Below are 12,950 nucleotides of genomic sequence, written 5' to 3' on the forward strand. Positions count from 1 at the left end.
GGGAAATGGCATAACCGATCTACCACACTTGGGTGATAGAAAGAGGAGAGGAGAGAGAGAGAGAGAGAGAGAGAGAGAGAGAGAGAGAGATAAAATGATGTTAGAGAGAGAACTCTTGCTAGTCAACATTCAGAAGTAGATAGAATTCGACTCTTCTTGTCAAAAGAGGGTTCTTTACACATGCTCTGATATCTGTAACAAGGTGAAAATCCCATTGAAGGAGGACACTTGGCTTGGAGTGGTGCATCCTTGCTTATGTAGTGCACACACATGCTATTTATCTTTGTTGCCGTAAGAACTGTTGTAACTGTGGCTGGGGAGAGAAAACCGGCAGGAAAAATGGGCAGCTAAATGCTTTCACAAAAGATACTTAAAAAGCAAGGGCCCCAAAAAGCTCCTCAAACAGCCGCACATGCTAAAAAGCAGAAACTGCTAATCTGACTTTCATTTTAGAAGTGAAGGATGCAAAAAGAAAAGCTTCTTTTTTACATTAGAAAAGCAACTGGAAAGCAGACAAACAGGATCTAGAGAGAGTCGTACCTAGAAAGAAACCTTGCTTAGATAATTAGTACTCTCTCTAGAATTAACGTCTCTAAAAGGCCATAATGGCCTATGAGACCAAAACATGAAGTACAACGAAGTTTTTTCTCTGCTCCAAGAGAAATGCAAAAATAGTGTTGGGGGTAAAGGCCCCCTGTGGCCCCCCTTCTTGTATAGTGTACACATACTTATACTTAAAACTCACTTATAAGTGAGTACACACATTTTTTATTATGTGTCCGGCCACTTTGGCCGGACAACTTATAAGTGTACTTAAATAAAACAAAGAACCCTCAAAATGACAATCGTGGGTTTCTTACGCTTGAGCTCTCTCTCTCTCTCTCTCTCTCTCTCTCTCTCTCTCTCTCTCTCTTTCAATCTGTTGCGCATCCTACTTCTTGTAGTGTGTGCCCATCTCCTCCTGCTCACACACTCCTTGCGCTCAACAAACTGGTATCAGAGCGAGGCTATGTACCTTGGGCAAATCTCTCACGCGTAGGAAGGAGTTTCTCTTTCCTACGTAAATTTTCTCTCTCTAGAAACAGCAGCGCAGCAGCTTTCTCTCTCTTCTCCAAGTACGGTACGTCGACTACCATTGCTTACACGCTGAAAATAGGGAATTACAGGTCCAAAACAGGTGTTTTTGGGCTGTTTTTGGCTAAAAACATGCCATTTTCTGCATGTTCAGGTGTAAAAACAACAAAAACAGGTTTACAGGCTGTCACAGGGCACTTTGGGAACCCAATTTCACGTTTGGAATTGGGGCTTTCTACCACTTTGCTGAAATTTGTCAAATTTCAGCAATTATTCGTGACAAAACTTGGGGCTTTTGCTAATTTCAGCAAAAACTACCAAGTTTACTCCTTACAGGTGCAGGTAGCAAAGCTACAATGAAGAATTGAGCAGTGAGACTTTGGGGTTCTTACTGAATTTTGAAAAATACGGCAAAATTTCACTTATGTACTTACATTTGTGGTCAATTTGAGGAGAGAGATTGAGGCTTGTGGAGCCTACAGGTGTTTATTCAATTATTTGAGCAACTTTCACCTCTTATGTGTATTGCCAAATGTACTTTATGTAGTGAAACTGTGGCATGTACAACATTGGGGTCATTGCAAATGCATTTGGTGATGTATACTTGATGTGAGGTTGTTCTATGCGTTGAGTTTGACATACTCAATATGTCATCTTGCTGAAAATTTTACTTTTGAAGTAAATTACAGCATTATATTTGCTCTTGTAGACACTTTTACAGTGTATATTTGCATTTGCTTTTGCGGTGCAGTGATTGTACTTCTTGGCTGAAAATTATCAGTTTTTGTTTTGCCTCATTATGGCTGACACTTCGTCATCCTCGGACTCTAAGAGCCTCTGTGAGATCCGTAGGTTTGATGGTACAGGTTCTGATTTGTGGAAGAATCGCATACAGGGCATTCTTTTCTTGAAAGAGTGCGATGATGCATTGTCTGCAAATAAGCCAGAGGGTATGACAGATGCAGATTGGACTAAGCTTAATAGGAAAGCCATTACTTACATCAAGATGGCTGTGACTGATGATATCCTTGTTGACATCAAGGGACTTGACACAGCTATGGCTGTGTGGGATAAGCTTAAAGAAACTTATGAGAATACGACTCCTGTAAATCAGGTCCATCTTATGAGGAAGCTTGTAAGCTTAGAGCTTGATGAGTCCAAATCTGTCTCTGATCACTTGAATGCCTTTGGTGGGATTTTGAGTCAATCGAGTGATTCAAGTTTGCAGGCTTTTGAGGATGATAAGCTCAAGGCTATCTTTCTACTTATGACACTGCCAAAGTCTTGGGAAGCATTGGTTGTTTCTTTGAGCAACAACTCCAACTTGACCTATGATGGTGTGCGTGGTTCTATCCTCAACGAAGAGATTAGACGCAAGTCAAGTGGGAGTGGCAGTGGATCAGCCTATAACGTGCATGGACGCAATGAAAAAAGGCAAAATGTTGCAAATAAGCAAAGAAATCGCAGCAAAAGCAAGGAAAAACAGCAAGACATCACTTGCTATCAATGCGGAAGAAAGGGGCATAAAAAGCCCGATTGCAGGTATTTTAAAAAAGAGCAGGAGCGCAAGAAGCAAATGAATGCAAAAGGCAAGAAAAATGACAAAGAGGGCAGCTCTAACCCTAAGGAAAGTGAGCCTGAAAAGGCAAATGTGATCTCTAGTGTTGTCATTAAAGAGATTGATGAAAATGAAGACACTAGTGATCTTTGCATCTTTAGATCCACATGTCATGACTGTTGAGGATATACATATCACTAAGCATGATGTGATAGATGCTTTGCTTTCTACTCATAATGGCCTGTCACAATCTTGGATTGTTGACAGTGGTGCCTCTTTTCATGTAACTCCCTCTTTGGAGTGTTTTGCCTCATACACTGCAGGAAACCTTGGAAAAGTGTATTTGGGCAATAACTATGCTTGTGACATTGAGGGAGTTGGCACCATACACCTAGCACTTCATAATGGCCAGGAACTCACTCTTCATAATGTTAGATATGTGCCTGGTATCAAGAAGAGTTTGCTTTCAGTTGGGCAGTTGGTTAGCAGAAGCTTCTTCACTACATTTGGTGGTGGCATGTGGAAGATCCAAAAGGGATCTATGCTTGTGACTAGAGGCAGTAAGAAGGGTACTTTATACTATCTGCATTGCAAGGCATTACCTGGTCGTTTTGTTGCAATTACAGAAGTGCAATCACACATGGAGCTTTGGCATAAGCGTCTTCTTGGACATATGAGTCATAAGGGACTGCAGACTCTTTCCTCCCTTGGTAGGATTGATGTAAAAAGCTCTAAACTTGTTTTTTGTGATGATTGTGTACTTGGGAAGCATATAAAAGCTTCTTACTCTCATGGAGCTTCTAAAAAGGCTAGTATTTTGGATCTTGTACATTCTGATGTATGCACAATGTCAATAAAAACTCATGGTGGTTCTCGTTACTTTGTGTCTTTCATTGATGATTGTTCACGTAAGCTATGGGTTTATTTGCTCAAGGACAAGAGTGAGGTTTTAAATGCATTTAAAAAGTTTTATGCCTTTGTACTCAAAAGGGTTTGAAACTTAAATGCATACGTACAGATAATGGGGGGGAGTATGTTTCTAAAGATTTTAATGTTTTTTGTGATGAGAATGGGATTAAAAGGGAGCTCACTGCCCCATATAATCCATCTTCAAATGGTGTGGCTGAGCATATGAATCGCACGTTATGTGAGAAGATTCGGTGCATGATGTCTACAGCTAATCTCTCGCAATTGTTTTGGGGAGAGGCACTTAAAACCGCGGTGCATATATGCAACCGTTCTCCACATCGTGCACTTGATGGTGGCATCCCTGAAGAGGTTTGGTCTAGCAAACCGGCTTCATATGACCACTTGAAAGTCTTTGGTTGTGAATGCTATGTACATGTGCCTGTTGACTTGAGGACCAAACTCGATATGAAATCCTTGAAAGGCATCTTCTTGGGTTATGGAGATAAAGGTGAAATGGGATATAGAGTTTGGATTCCGGGGTCACATAAGGTAATTCGCAGCCGGGATGTGGTATTTAATGAACCTAAGCTGCTGAAAAATGCCACATCCAATGACTTTGATAAGAAAAAGGTGAAATTTCAGCATGATCAATCACTTCCACATCCATTTTCTACTGAAAATTCAGCTCCTTTTGATACTGGTCATGAGGGTCAGCGCGTTATCATTGAGCCAGATGATAATGGACAGCAAGGGGAAGCTGAAATTCAGCCTGAGGGTCAAAATCAGCATGCTGAAAATCAATTACAGCAGGGTATAAATGCTGAACATCAGCCTCTAATTGATGGGGTTAAATGTTCCACATGATGTAGAACCCTTGCCGGTTAATGTAGATCATTGGGTGAGGCGGTCTACACGTGTAAGAAGACAACCAGAGAGGTTTCAGCCCTCTTTGGATTGTGTCTTGTTGACGGATGAGGGAGACATTAGAAAATTTCGTAGGTCATTTGGAGGGCCTTGTAAGAAATTGTATTTCTCTCTCTAGAAAGTTTTTATAAAATGCACTTGCACCTTGTGAGTACGTCCAAAAGGACAACCAGACACTCTAAAAAGTAGATTTATATTCCCAATCGTCCTTGAAAACGGTCACTTTTTTATTTAATGCGAGCGTCTTTTTCAGGAGGCAAGTGCGGCGCATTCAATGCAGCTTACTTCATCACTAAAAGTTGAAAAGTCACAAACTGTCAAATAGTGATAGATTTTGAGGCTTTTGACACCACCAATGCATCCGGAACGCCAAAATACCCTAAAAACGAATGTCTGCTTGCCTCATTCCGACAACCGGAGAGGCAAAACATATCAAAAAACCCCAAAAAATGGGTTTTTTACTTAAGGCGCACGAGGAGGCATTTCTAAATTCTAGAATGCCCCTCTGCACGCCGTTAGTACAAAGCTCCTTTTAGTGATTTTTGGACACTTATCTTTCCAGAAAGCCCCTTTTTAGAGGTTTTTGGACATTTTCCTCTCAAAAAGCTCCCTAAAAAGAGGAAAAAGGGGCTTTTTACTAACGGCGCGCGAGGAGGCATTCCAAAATTTTGGAATGGCCCCTCGCGCGGCGTTAGTAAAATGTTCCTTTAGGGCTTTTTGACATTTTTTTGCCCCTTTGGATGTCTGAGCGAGGCAATTGGACATTAATTTCTAGAAGATATGCGCGTCCCGGACGCATTGACAATATCAAAAGTTTCAAAATCTTCCACCACTTGATAGTTTTGTGACTTTTTGAGTTAGCCCGTATCAAATGCACTGCATCTACCTTCTGAAAAAGGTGCTCGCATTAAATGAAAGAGAGTGCTCGTCTTCAAGGACCACTAGATTATTAAATGAGGAGAGGGACACCTTTTATATTTTTGTACGTAACGTAGGCTCTTCTCTCATTGGAGGAGCTTATTTTCCTCTCTCTTCCAAAAGGCCCTCCAAAAGACCTCGGAAATCTCCTAATGGCCTCTTACATACAAAGAGGCCCAGTCTTGTGAAGATAAGAGTAAGTGGCAGCTTGCTATGAAATCTGAGATACAATCATTGTATGCAAATAATACATGGAGCTTGTGCCTTTGCCCAAAGAAAGGAAAGCTATTCCTAACAAGTGGGTTTATAAGGTCAAATGTGTTGATGACAAACCCAAGTACAAAGCACGTCTAGTTGCTAAGGGTTATGCACAGAAGGAAGGCATTGATTTCCAGGAGATTTTTTCACCTGTGGTGAAGATGTCCACTCTCCGTGTGCTGTTTGCTTTATGTGCTATCTTGGATTTGGAGCTGGATCAAATGGATGTGATCACTACTTTCTTACATGGTGACTTGGATGAGGAGCTGTATATGCAGCAGCCTGAGGGCTTTGTCAGCCCAGGGAAAGAGCATTTGGTATGCAAATTGAAACGTAGCTTGTATGGGTTGAAGCAATCCCCTAGACAGTGGTACAAGAAGTTTGATACTTTTATGCTCAACCATGGGTTCAAACGCAGTCATGCAGATCATTGTCTTTACACTAAAAAGGCTGAGGATGGAAGCCTTATTGTGTTGGTCCTTTATGTGGATGATATGCTACTTGCAGGAAAGCATAGAGAGACATTAGATGCATTGAAGAAAGAGCTGAATTCAGCCTTTTCTATGAAGGATTTGGGTGCAGCTGAAAATATTTTGGGCATGCGCATTAAGCGAGATAGAAAGAAACGATTGTTGTTTCTCTCACAGGACAAGTACATCAAGAAGGTACTTGAACGTTTGCATATGGTTGATGCTAAGCCTCTTGGTGTGCCTTTACCGCCACACACAAAGCTCAGCAAGCTTGATTGCCCAAAAGATGATGCTGCCAAACAAGTCATGAAAGGGATTCCTTATGCATCCGCCTGTGGTTCTTTGATGTATGCCATGGTTGCTACACGTCCTGACATTGCTCATGCAGTGGGAGTTGTTAGCCGGTTTATGTCCAATCCTGGCAAACCACATTGGGAGGCAGTGAAATGCATCTTTAGATATTTGAAAGGTACACAGGACATATGTATATGCTATGGTGGGAGTACACTTGCGCTGCGGGGTTATTGTGATTCGGACATGGCAGGTGATCTTGACACTAGGAAATCTACCAGTCGGTATGTTTTCACACTTACTGGAGGTGCTATTTCTTGGTGTTCAAGGTTGCAAAAGATTGTCGCACTGAGCACTACAGAGGTTGAATATATTTCAGCCACAGAGGCTTCTAAGGAAGCCATATGGCTTGGCAGGTTGGTCAGGGATTTTGGTCTTCCTGCACATGCTCCAGTGCTTGCTTGTGATAGTCAGAGTGTTGTATGCCTGGCTAAGAATGCCATGTTTCATGCTCGTACCAAACACATAGATGTACGGTACCACTTTATATGACAAGTCTTGGATGATGGTTTTGTCTCATTGACAAAAATCAAAACACAAGACAACCTTGTAGATGTCCTCACTAAAAGTCTTGCAAAGTCTCAACATGAGCATTGCATAGGCTTAGTGGGAGTTGCTTAAAGGTATCACATTGGGCCTTTAAGTGGGAGGTTGTTGGGAGTAAAGGCCCCCTATGGCCCCCCTTCTTGTATAGTGTACACATACTTATAGTTAAAACTCACTTATAAGTGAGTACACATATTTTTTATTATGTGTCCGGCCACTTTGGCCGGACAACTTATAAGTGTACTTAAATAAAACAAAGAACCCTCAAAATGACAATCGTGGGATTCTTACGCTTGAGCTCTCTCTCTCTCTCTCTCTTTCGATCTGCTGCGCATCCTACTTCTTGCAGTGTGTGCCCATCTCCTCCTACTCTCACACACTCCCTGCGCTCAACAAATAGAACTAAAGAAACCTACTAGAGCTCTATCAAAGAAATACATCCGTATCCAAAGTTCCTGCATGGAGCCATAGTACACTCTCGGTGTGGTGTAGCCCTCGTCAGGAGATGTCCATGTGTAGCTGAGATGCTACGGTATCCTCCTCCTGTAGCGCTCAAGATTAGTCCCGATCGTGTGGAAATGCGGATATTTAGTCACCTCGCATGACTCAGGGCCATTGCTCTATCCAAAGTGACTCCTCTCAGTCAGAAACAACTCTCATTCTGAGTTAGAAGCTAGTATGGACCACTCTATCAGGGTTTAATAAACAAGAGAGAAGCAACCGAAAGAGCTCATAAAGGCTAAAATGCATATGTAGGCCTACAAGCCTTCAATGCAACCTAAGCACCACATCTGCTGGTGATGGCCGAATCTCCAATAGTGCTTTCAATGGCACACCTCTTTCAGCTTGACTAAGAGTAGGACAGCAGCTTCACACACGGCAGAGGTTACCCCCACCTCTTATGTCATTGCTACCCCCACCTTCCAATGCTAACTCTGCCAATTTTGGCATCAACGCTCTCTATCCCCGCCACTTTTAGTCATGCGAATGAGTTGAAGAAGCTCTGTTAAAACAACATGCGGCCAATACAACTGCTATCAGCTCAATGTTGCCCATGCCCGTGCAAAACTACCTGGACTCGTGCAAAAAAGGAAAGAATCTTATGTATAGTATCTTTCTTTACACAACGTTCGATGTATGACTGTGTGTAACGTCAGATGCTTGACAGATTATTGTTTTAGAGTAGTCCATAATACTGTATGGTGTGCCTTGGTAACAGGTGCAAGGTGTGCTGCTACCTTACTTCATGAGATGCAACGACGAGGCAATGCTTGCAAGTATGGAGTCATATCAATGTGCATTGGTATGTAGAAACTTACTCTTTATGCTTCTATTCTTTGTATATGTTTTGCTTAACGGAATCGCTCCAAAGAAATATGTGGACAGCTTCTGACTTTCATAACACTGCAACCACATTTGTACCATAGTCACAAGGGAACATCATTCCAAGCTCTTGGAATGGGGGAACACATTCCATAGAGAGAGCCGTTTCCGTTCTCATCCCAAATGACATGGGAAATTGTGTAAGGGGTATCTGTGAATTAGGTTCATGTCAGACAAACATGTGCATTTTCATGACCATGATTGAGATCCTTTGAGTTTCTTTCTTTATGATTCCTCTTTTTCAATTATTTGGACACATTTAAAGCAAATGCATACACGCATTTATGCAATAATGTGAGCATCCTTCATTCCGTTCCCTTCTACTCCAGCTTGTCATTTCCATTCCAAAGAGCCATACATTCCCAAAACATTCCTGTTCCCTTGTCACTACGATTTTTGCTTGCTTAGAACTCTGCGAATTGATGAAGTTTTTAATTTGTGAAGAAATTGGCTTGTTTTTTGTTCTTTCTTCAGAATTCACTTGTTTTCATTTGCAGGTTCCGGCATGGGAGCGGCTGCTGTTTTAGAGCGTGGTCCCATGAGTGACACTCCAATTAACTGCAGAGTTAGCAGCCTAAGCTGAAATGTAAGCATTTTGTAATCTAGACTTATGGAGGTGTTACTGTTATACCATCTCTCTCTCTCTCTCTCTCTCTCTCTCTCTCTCTCTCTCACACACACAGGTCTCTTGGGATAGTTTCCTACGACGGTAAAACAATCTTCTTCTCGGGTGTGTGTGTGGGTGTGTGGGTGTGTGCTAAAAAGAGGAAAATGGTATAACCTTTCTATCACCCGAGTGTGGTAGATTGGTTATGCCATTTCCCTCTTGAATAACAAGTCTCGAGTTCAAACTCTCCTCACCGGCCAGATCTTGAAGGTCTCTTGGGATAGTTTCCTACGACATTAAAACAATCTTCTTCTTCTTCTTCTTCTTCTCTCTCTCTCTCTCTCTCTCTCTCTCTCTCTCTCATATACTTCTTTACCCAATTCTTATTTATATTTTTCCTTAACCATGATGTATAGTTATATGCATCCTTTGTATATGGCTTTGTAATAATTGAAAATATGTTACTTTGTTACTATTTTACTTTACCCATGATATATATCAATATGCATCCTTTGTGTATGGCTTTGTAGTAATTGAAAATATAGTACTTTTTTCTCTCATGATGCTAGAAAAAATGCTTCTTTATTTTCTATTTTTCTTCACCCATGATATATATTAAAATGCATTCTTTGTATATGGCTTTGTAGTAATTGAAAATATATTACTTTTTTATCTCATGATGCTAGATAAAAATGCTTGTTGAGCGTAGCCGGAAGAAGTAGAAAGCCGGATACGCAGCTGTAACCATGAAGGATTGGAGTTGGATTGCCGAAACTATATTTGAATCTTGATGCTTTTGTAATATTTTTTATATAGTCTTACAAAGCAGTTGATTACTCTGGTAAATTGGACTCTACGATGTAAATAGAGCTAGATTTGGGTCCCAAAAAAAACGAGGGTTACATGTAAAGTTATCGGCAAATACCATAAGCATGGTCAATGTATTAGGTATAGGGGCTAAATGTGGTCCAAACGTAAACCTGTGTATGATTAAACCAAAATAAGGGATAGAATTATTATATAGAAATCTATAAACATGTGTATGATTAAACCAAGTTTTCTATTAAATTGAATAGTATCTGACCAACTAATGGAAATTGTAGGTAGACTATGCCACACCGTAATGTCCCGACATGATTATGACTTTCCCGTACTGCCCTAGTGTATTTAGGATGCCGCTTTTATAAAAATAATTCTCCTAAAAATCCCATTTGGTCCCTTTTTGCTACGGGTGATCATCTTTAAATCCAACAGATACTAAAATTAATATTTTTAGGTTTAGGTCATCATAAAAAGCACATTACTTTTCAAAAACGTCGAAAAGCACGAAAAGCTAAAAATAGCGTTTTAAAAAAAAAAAAGCAACGTTTTCTAAAATTGAACCATGAGTTCTCCTTGTCCCCTAGAATAAGAAAGCGGACTCGCTTTTCACTAAAAAGCACTAAAAAAATCATGAAAAGCTATAAATAGTGTGAAAAACACTCAAAAAACAACTTTTTATAAAATTGGACCATAGCTTTTTTGGAACACATAGATTGAGGATCCGATCTTGCTTTTTGCAAAAAGCATCTAAAAGCATAAAAAGCATGAAAAGACTTCCAATACTGTTAATCAAGCATTTTAAAGTCATAATTTATCAATATAGATATTGAAAGCTAGTTTTTTTATTTTTAAAAGAGACCCAAAAAGTGGGAATCTTACATTCTCCCACACTTGAAAAATTTGAGGTGTCCTCACCTCGACATGAAATTTGGATAATTTAGTTTTATTACTCTTCACGTTTTCAAGTGGCATCTTCCTGAGGATATGTTGACCATTTAACAAGGTGTTCAATAATGGTCCGGTTACATAGAGGCTTGGTTCTACTCTAAAGTATTTCTTTGGGATATACTTAAAAGTTCCATCGATAGAGGTAGATATTAGAGATTCATCAAGAATATATTGCGGATCACGTACATACTTCTTGAGTAAGCTGACGTGAAAAACATCATGTACCTTTATGTGTGGTGGTAACAAGAGTCTGTAAGCTTGATCATTAATCTGCTCTGTGATTACAAAAGGTCTACAATATCTAGCACTTAGTTTCTTACACTTACCCATTGATAAGGAACTACGTTTGGGTTTTACTTCAGAAATGTATTAAAAGTTTATAGATTTACATTAATTTTAGCTTTTGACCTAATGAATAATTTTTTGACCTACAAAGGCTTTTGAATAGAAATTCTTCTAATAACAATTTACCAAACACACTCCCTTCTTACATTCTTCACTAAGCTAAAAATTGACTTGTCATCTTTGTGATATTTTGTCCTTAGAAAGGGGAAAATTAAAATAGTCCGTTCCATTGTGCATGTCTTTTGAAACAATAGGGAGCCCTAGCATTGGTCTAGGGGGGAGCACCAAATCGTCACTAGAGAGATGCATCTCTCTCTCTCTCTCTCTCTCTCTCTCTCTCTCTCTCTCTCTTTTTGAAAAACCTCGTGTTGTCTATATTACATTTTTATGTTAACATCTTTTTATCTCTCAAAGAGCATCTATGTACCTCCTCATCTGCCTCTGTATGGATTGAGGCAACTATACAAAGTCTTCCACAATGGTTTTCATAATTACCCAAGGTAATCGAATTTCTTGATCACACTTATTAATCACATCTTCTCCCTTAAAGACCAGATACAGATGATGCTTTGCATATTCTTCCTTCTTTTCATGGTATATGAATCTTTAATGACCAGAGGAGTCCATAATGATTGCAATTTTTACCTTCTTGTTTTTTTTTCATTTAAAAATGCATGTTAGTGCCTTGTCCTACACGTTTCAAAGAAAATCTCCGTTGTCTTAAAGTTTGTGATTGTTTTTAGTAACGTTTCTACCATATCTTCAAAGGTAGTAATAGCTAATGTGTGTGCTTTATTTTTACAATACCTAGTCGTTCAACGAGAGCATGGACTATTCATAGATGGTCGCTAAGCTCATCATCAGTTTCCAAGACGAAGAGTTGTCTTGAAAGATACCTTGGAGGACATAATTTTGTTTCCAAAAATGTGATTCACACTTTCCCAAATATTCTTTCTAACAATAAAAATTAACATGATGTATCAAAGAATTGATTAAACCAAGCCCAATGATAGTTATGGTCATTTGATTCCAAAGAAATCATAATGATAGTTATGGTTTCTATTTCTTTACCAATGATAGTTCTAACCTTTTAATTTATTTCTTCTTTTCTTCCCAAAACTTTTATTCCATTGAGTAGAGATGTGATTTGCTTTCCATGCTGAAAAAAATTGTCCCAAAACTTTCTCAATAAGGTGACTCCCTTACAAATTCTCGACTAGAGTAATTGATGGGAGTGCCATTTTTGTAAGTAAACAATGTTGCCAATGATGGGCAGCACTTGAGAGGAATCACCAACCATGCATCACAAGACGCCATGCACTGACGTTGTATACACGTTGCATGTATTCACGTCCACAAAAAAACTGCTAAAGTGGCTAATCATTCACACGCCAAAGCGGCTAGGCAGCAAAGATCAACCACCATCATTGACTTCACATTCTCGAAAGTTTTCGTGCAACTTGTGCACACAACCTAATTTTTTAGCATCCCAGTGTTGCTCCTTGCAACTACTATTGGACCAAGTGCCACAAGCACCAATGCACACAAACAACTAGTTTAAGATTAATCCTTGCAAGTTTTATCCAAGTTGAAGAAAGTTGGGTTCAATAAAAAAACTCTTACCAAGGCTATGGCCCACACAAAAAATGTTGCAAAAATGATCTTTAACAATTGAAGCTTGTAAACTGCACAAGCAAAGTCACTTAAATTCACCGACAAAAATGGATTAATGAAGGAATCACTTACTATTTGCAATCAATGCATCAAAGCACAGATGGTAACAAATAGTATAAGAACAATTATGATACACAATACTCATCTGAGAAAAGGTGACATC

At 39.6% G+C, this 12,950-nt stretch overlaps 1 protein-coding gene across 1 annotated transcript in view; it reads left to right on the top strand.

Annotated features, from left to right (window-relative positions):
• Window positions 1-10,053, top strand: part of LOC147450298 (3-ketoacyl-CoA thiolase 1, peroxisomal-like) — a 160,953-nt gene extending 150,900 nt beyond the window's left edge. Inside the window, exons 13-15 of the mRNA XM_086519569.1 lie at window positions 8,228-8,311; window positions 8,889-8,977; window positions 9,685-10,053. Coding sequence (XP_086375695.1) covers window positions 8,228-8,311; window positions 8,889-8,974 — 170 coding nt within the window. The 3' untranslated portion in view covers window positions 8,975-8,977; window positions 9,685-10,053. The remainder of the gene's footprint in view (window positions 1-8,227; window positions 8,312-8,888; window positions 8,978-9,684) is intronic.
• The last annotated feature ends 2,897 nt before the right edge of the window (window positions 10,054-12,950 follow it).

This window comes from Adiantum capillus-veneris, chromosome 9 (genome assembly GCF_014529385.1).
Source record: "Adiantum capillus-veneris isolate H3 chromosome 9, ASM1452938v2, whole genome shotgun sequence".
Lineage (NCBI taxonomy): Eukaryota > Viridiplantae > Streptophyta > Polypodiopsida > Polypodiales > Pteridaceae > Adiantum > Adiantum capillus-veneris.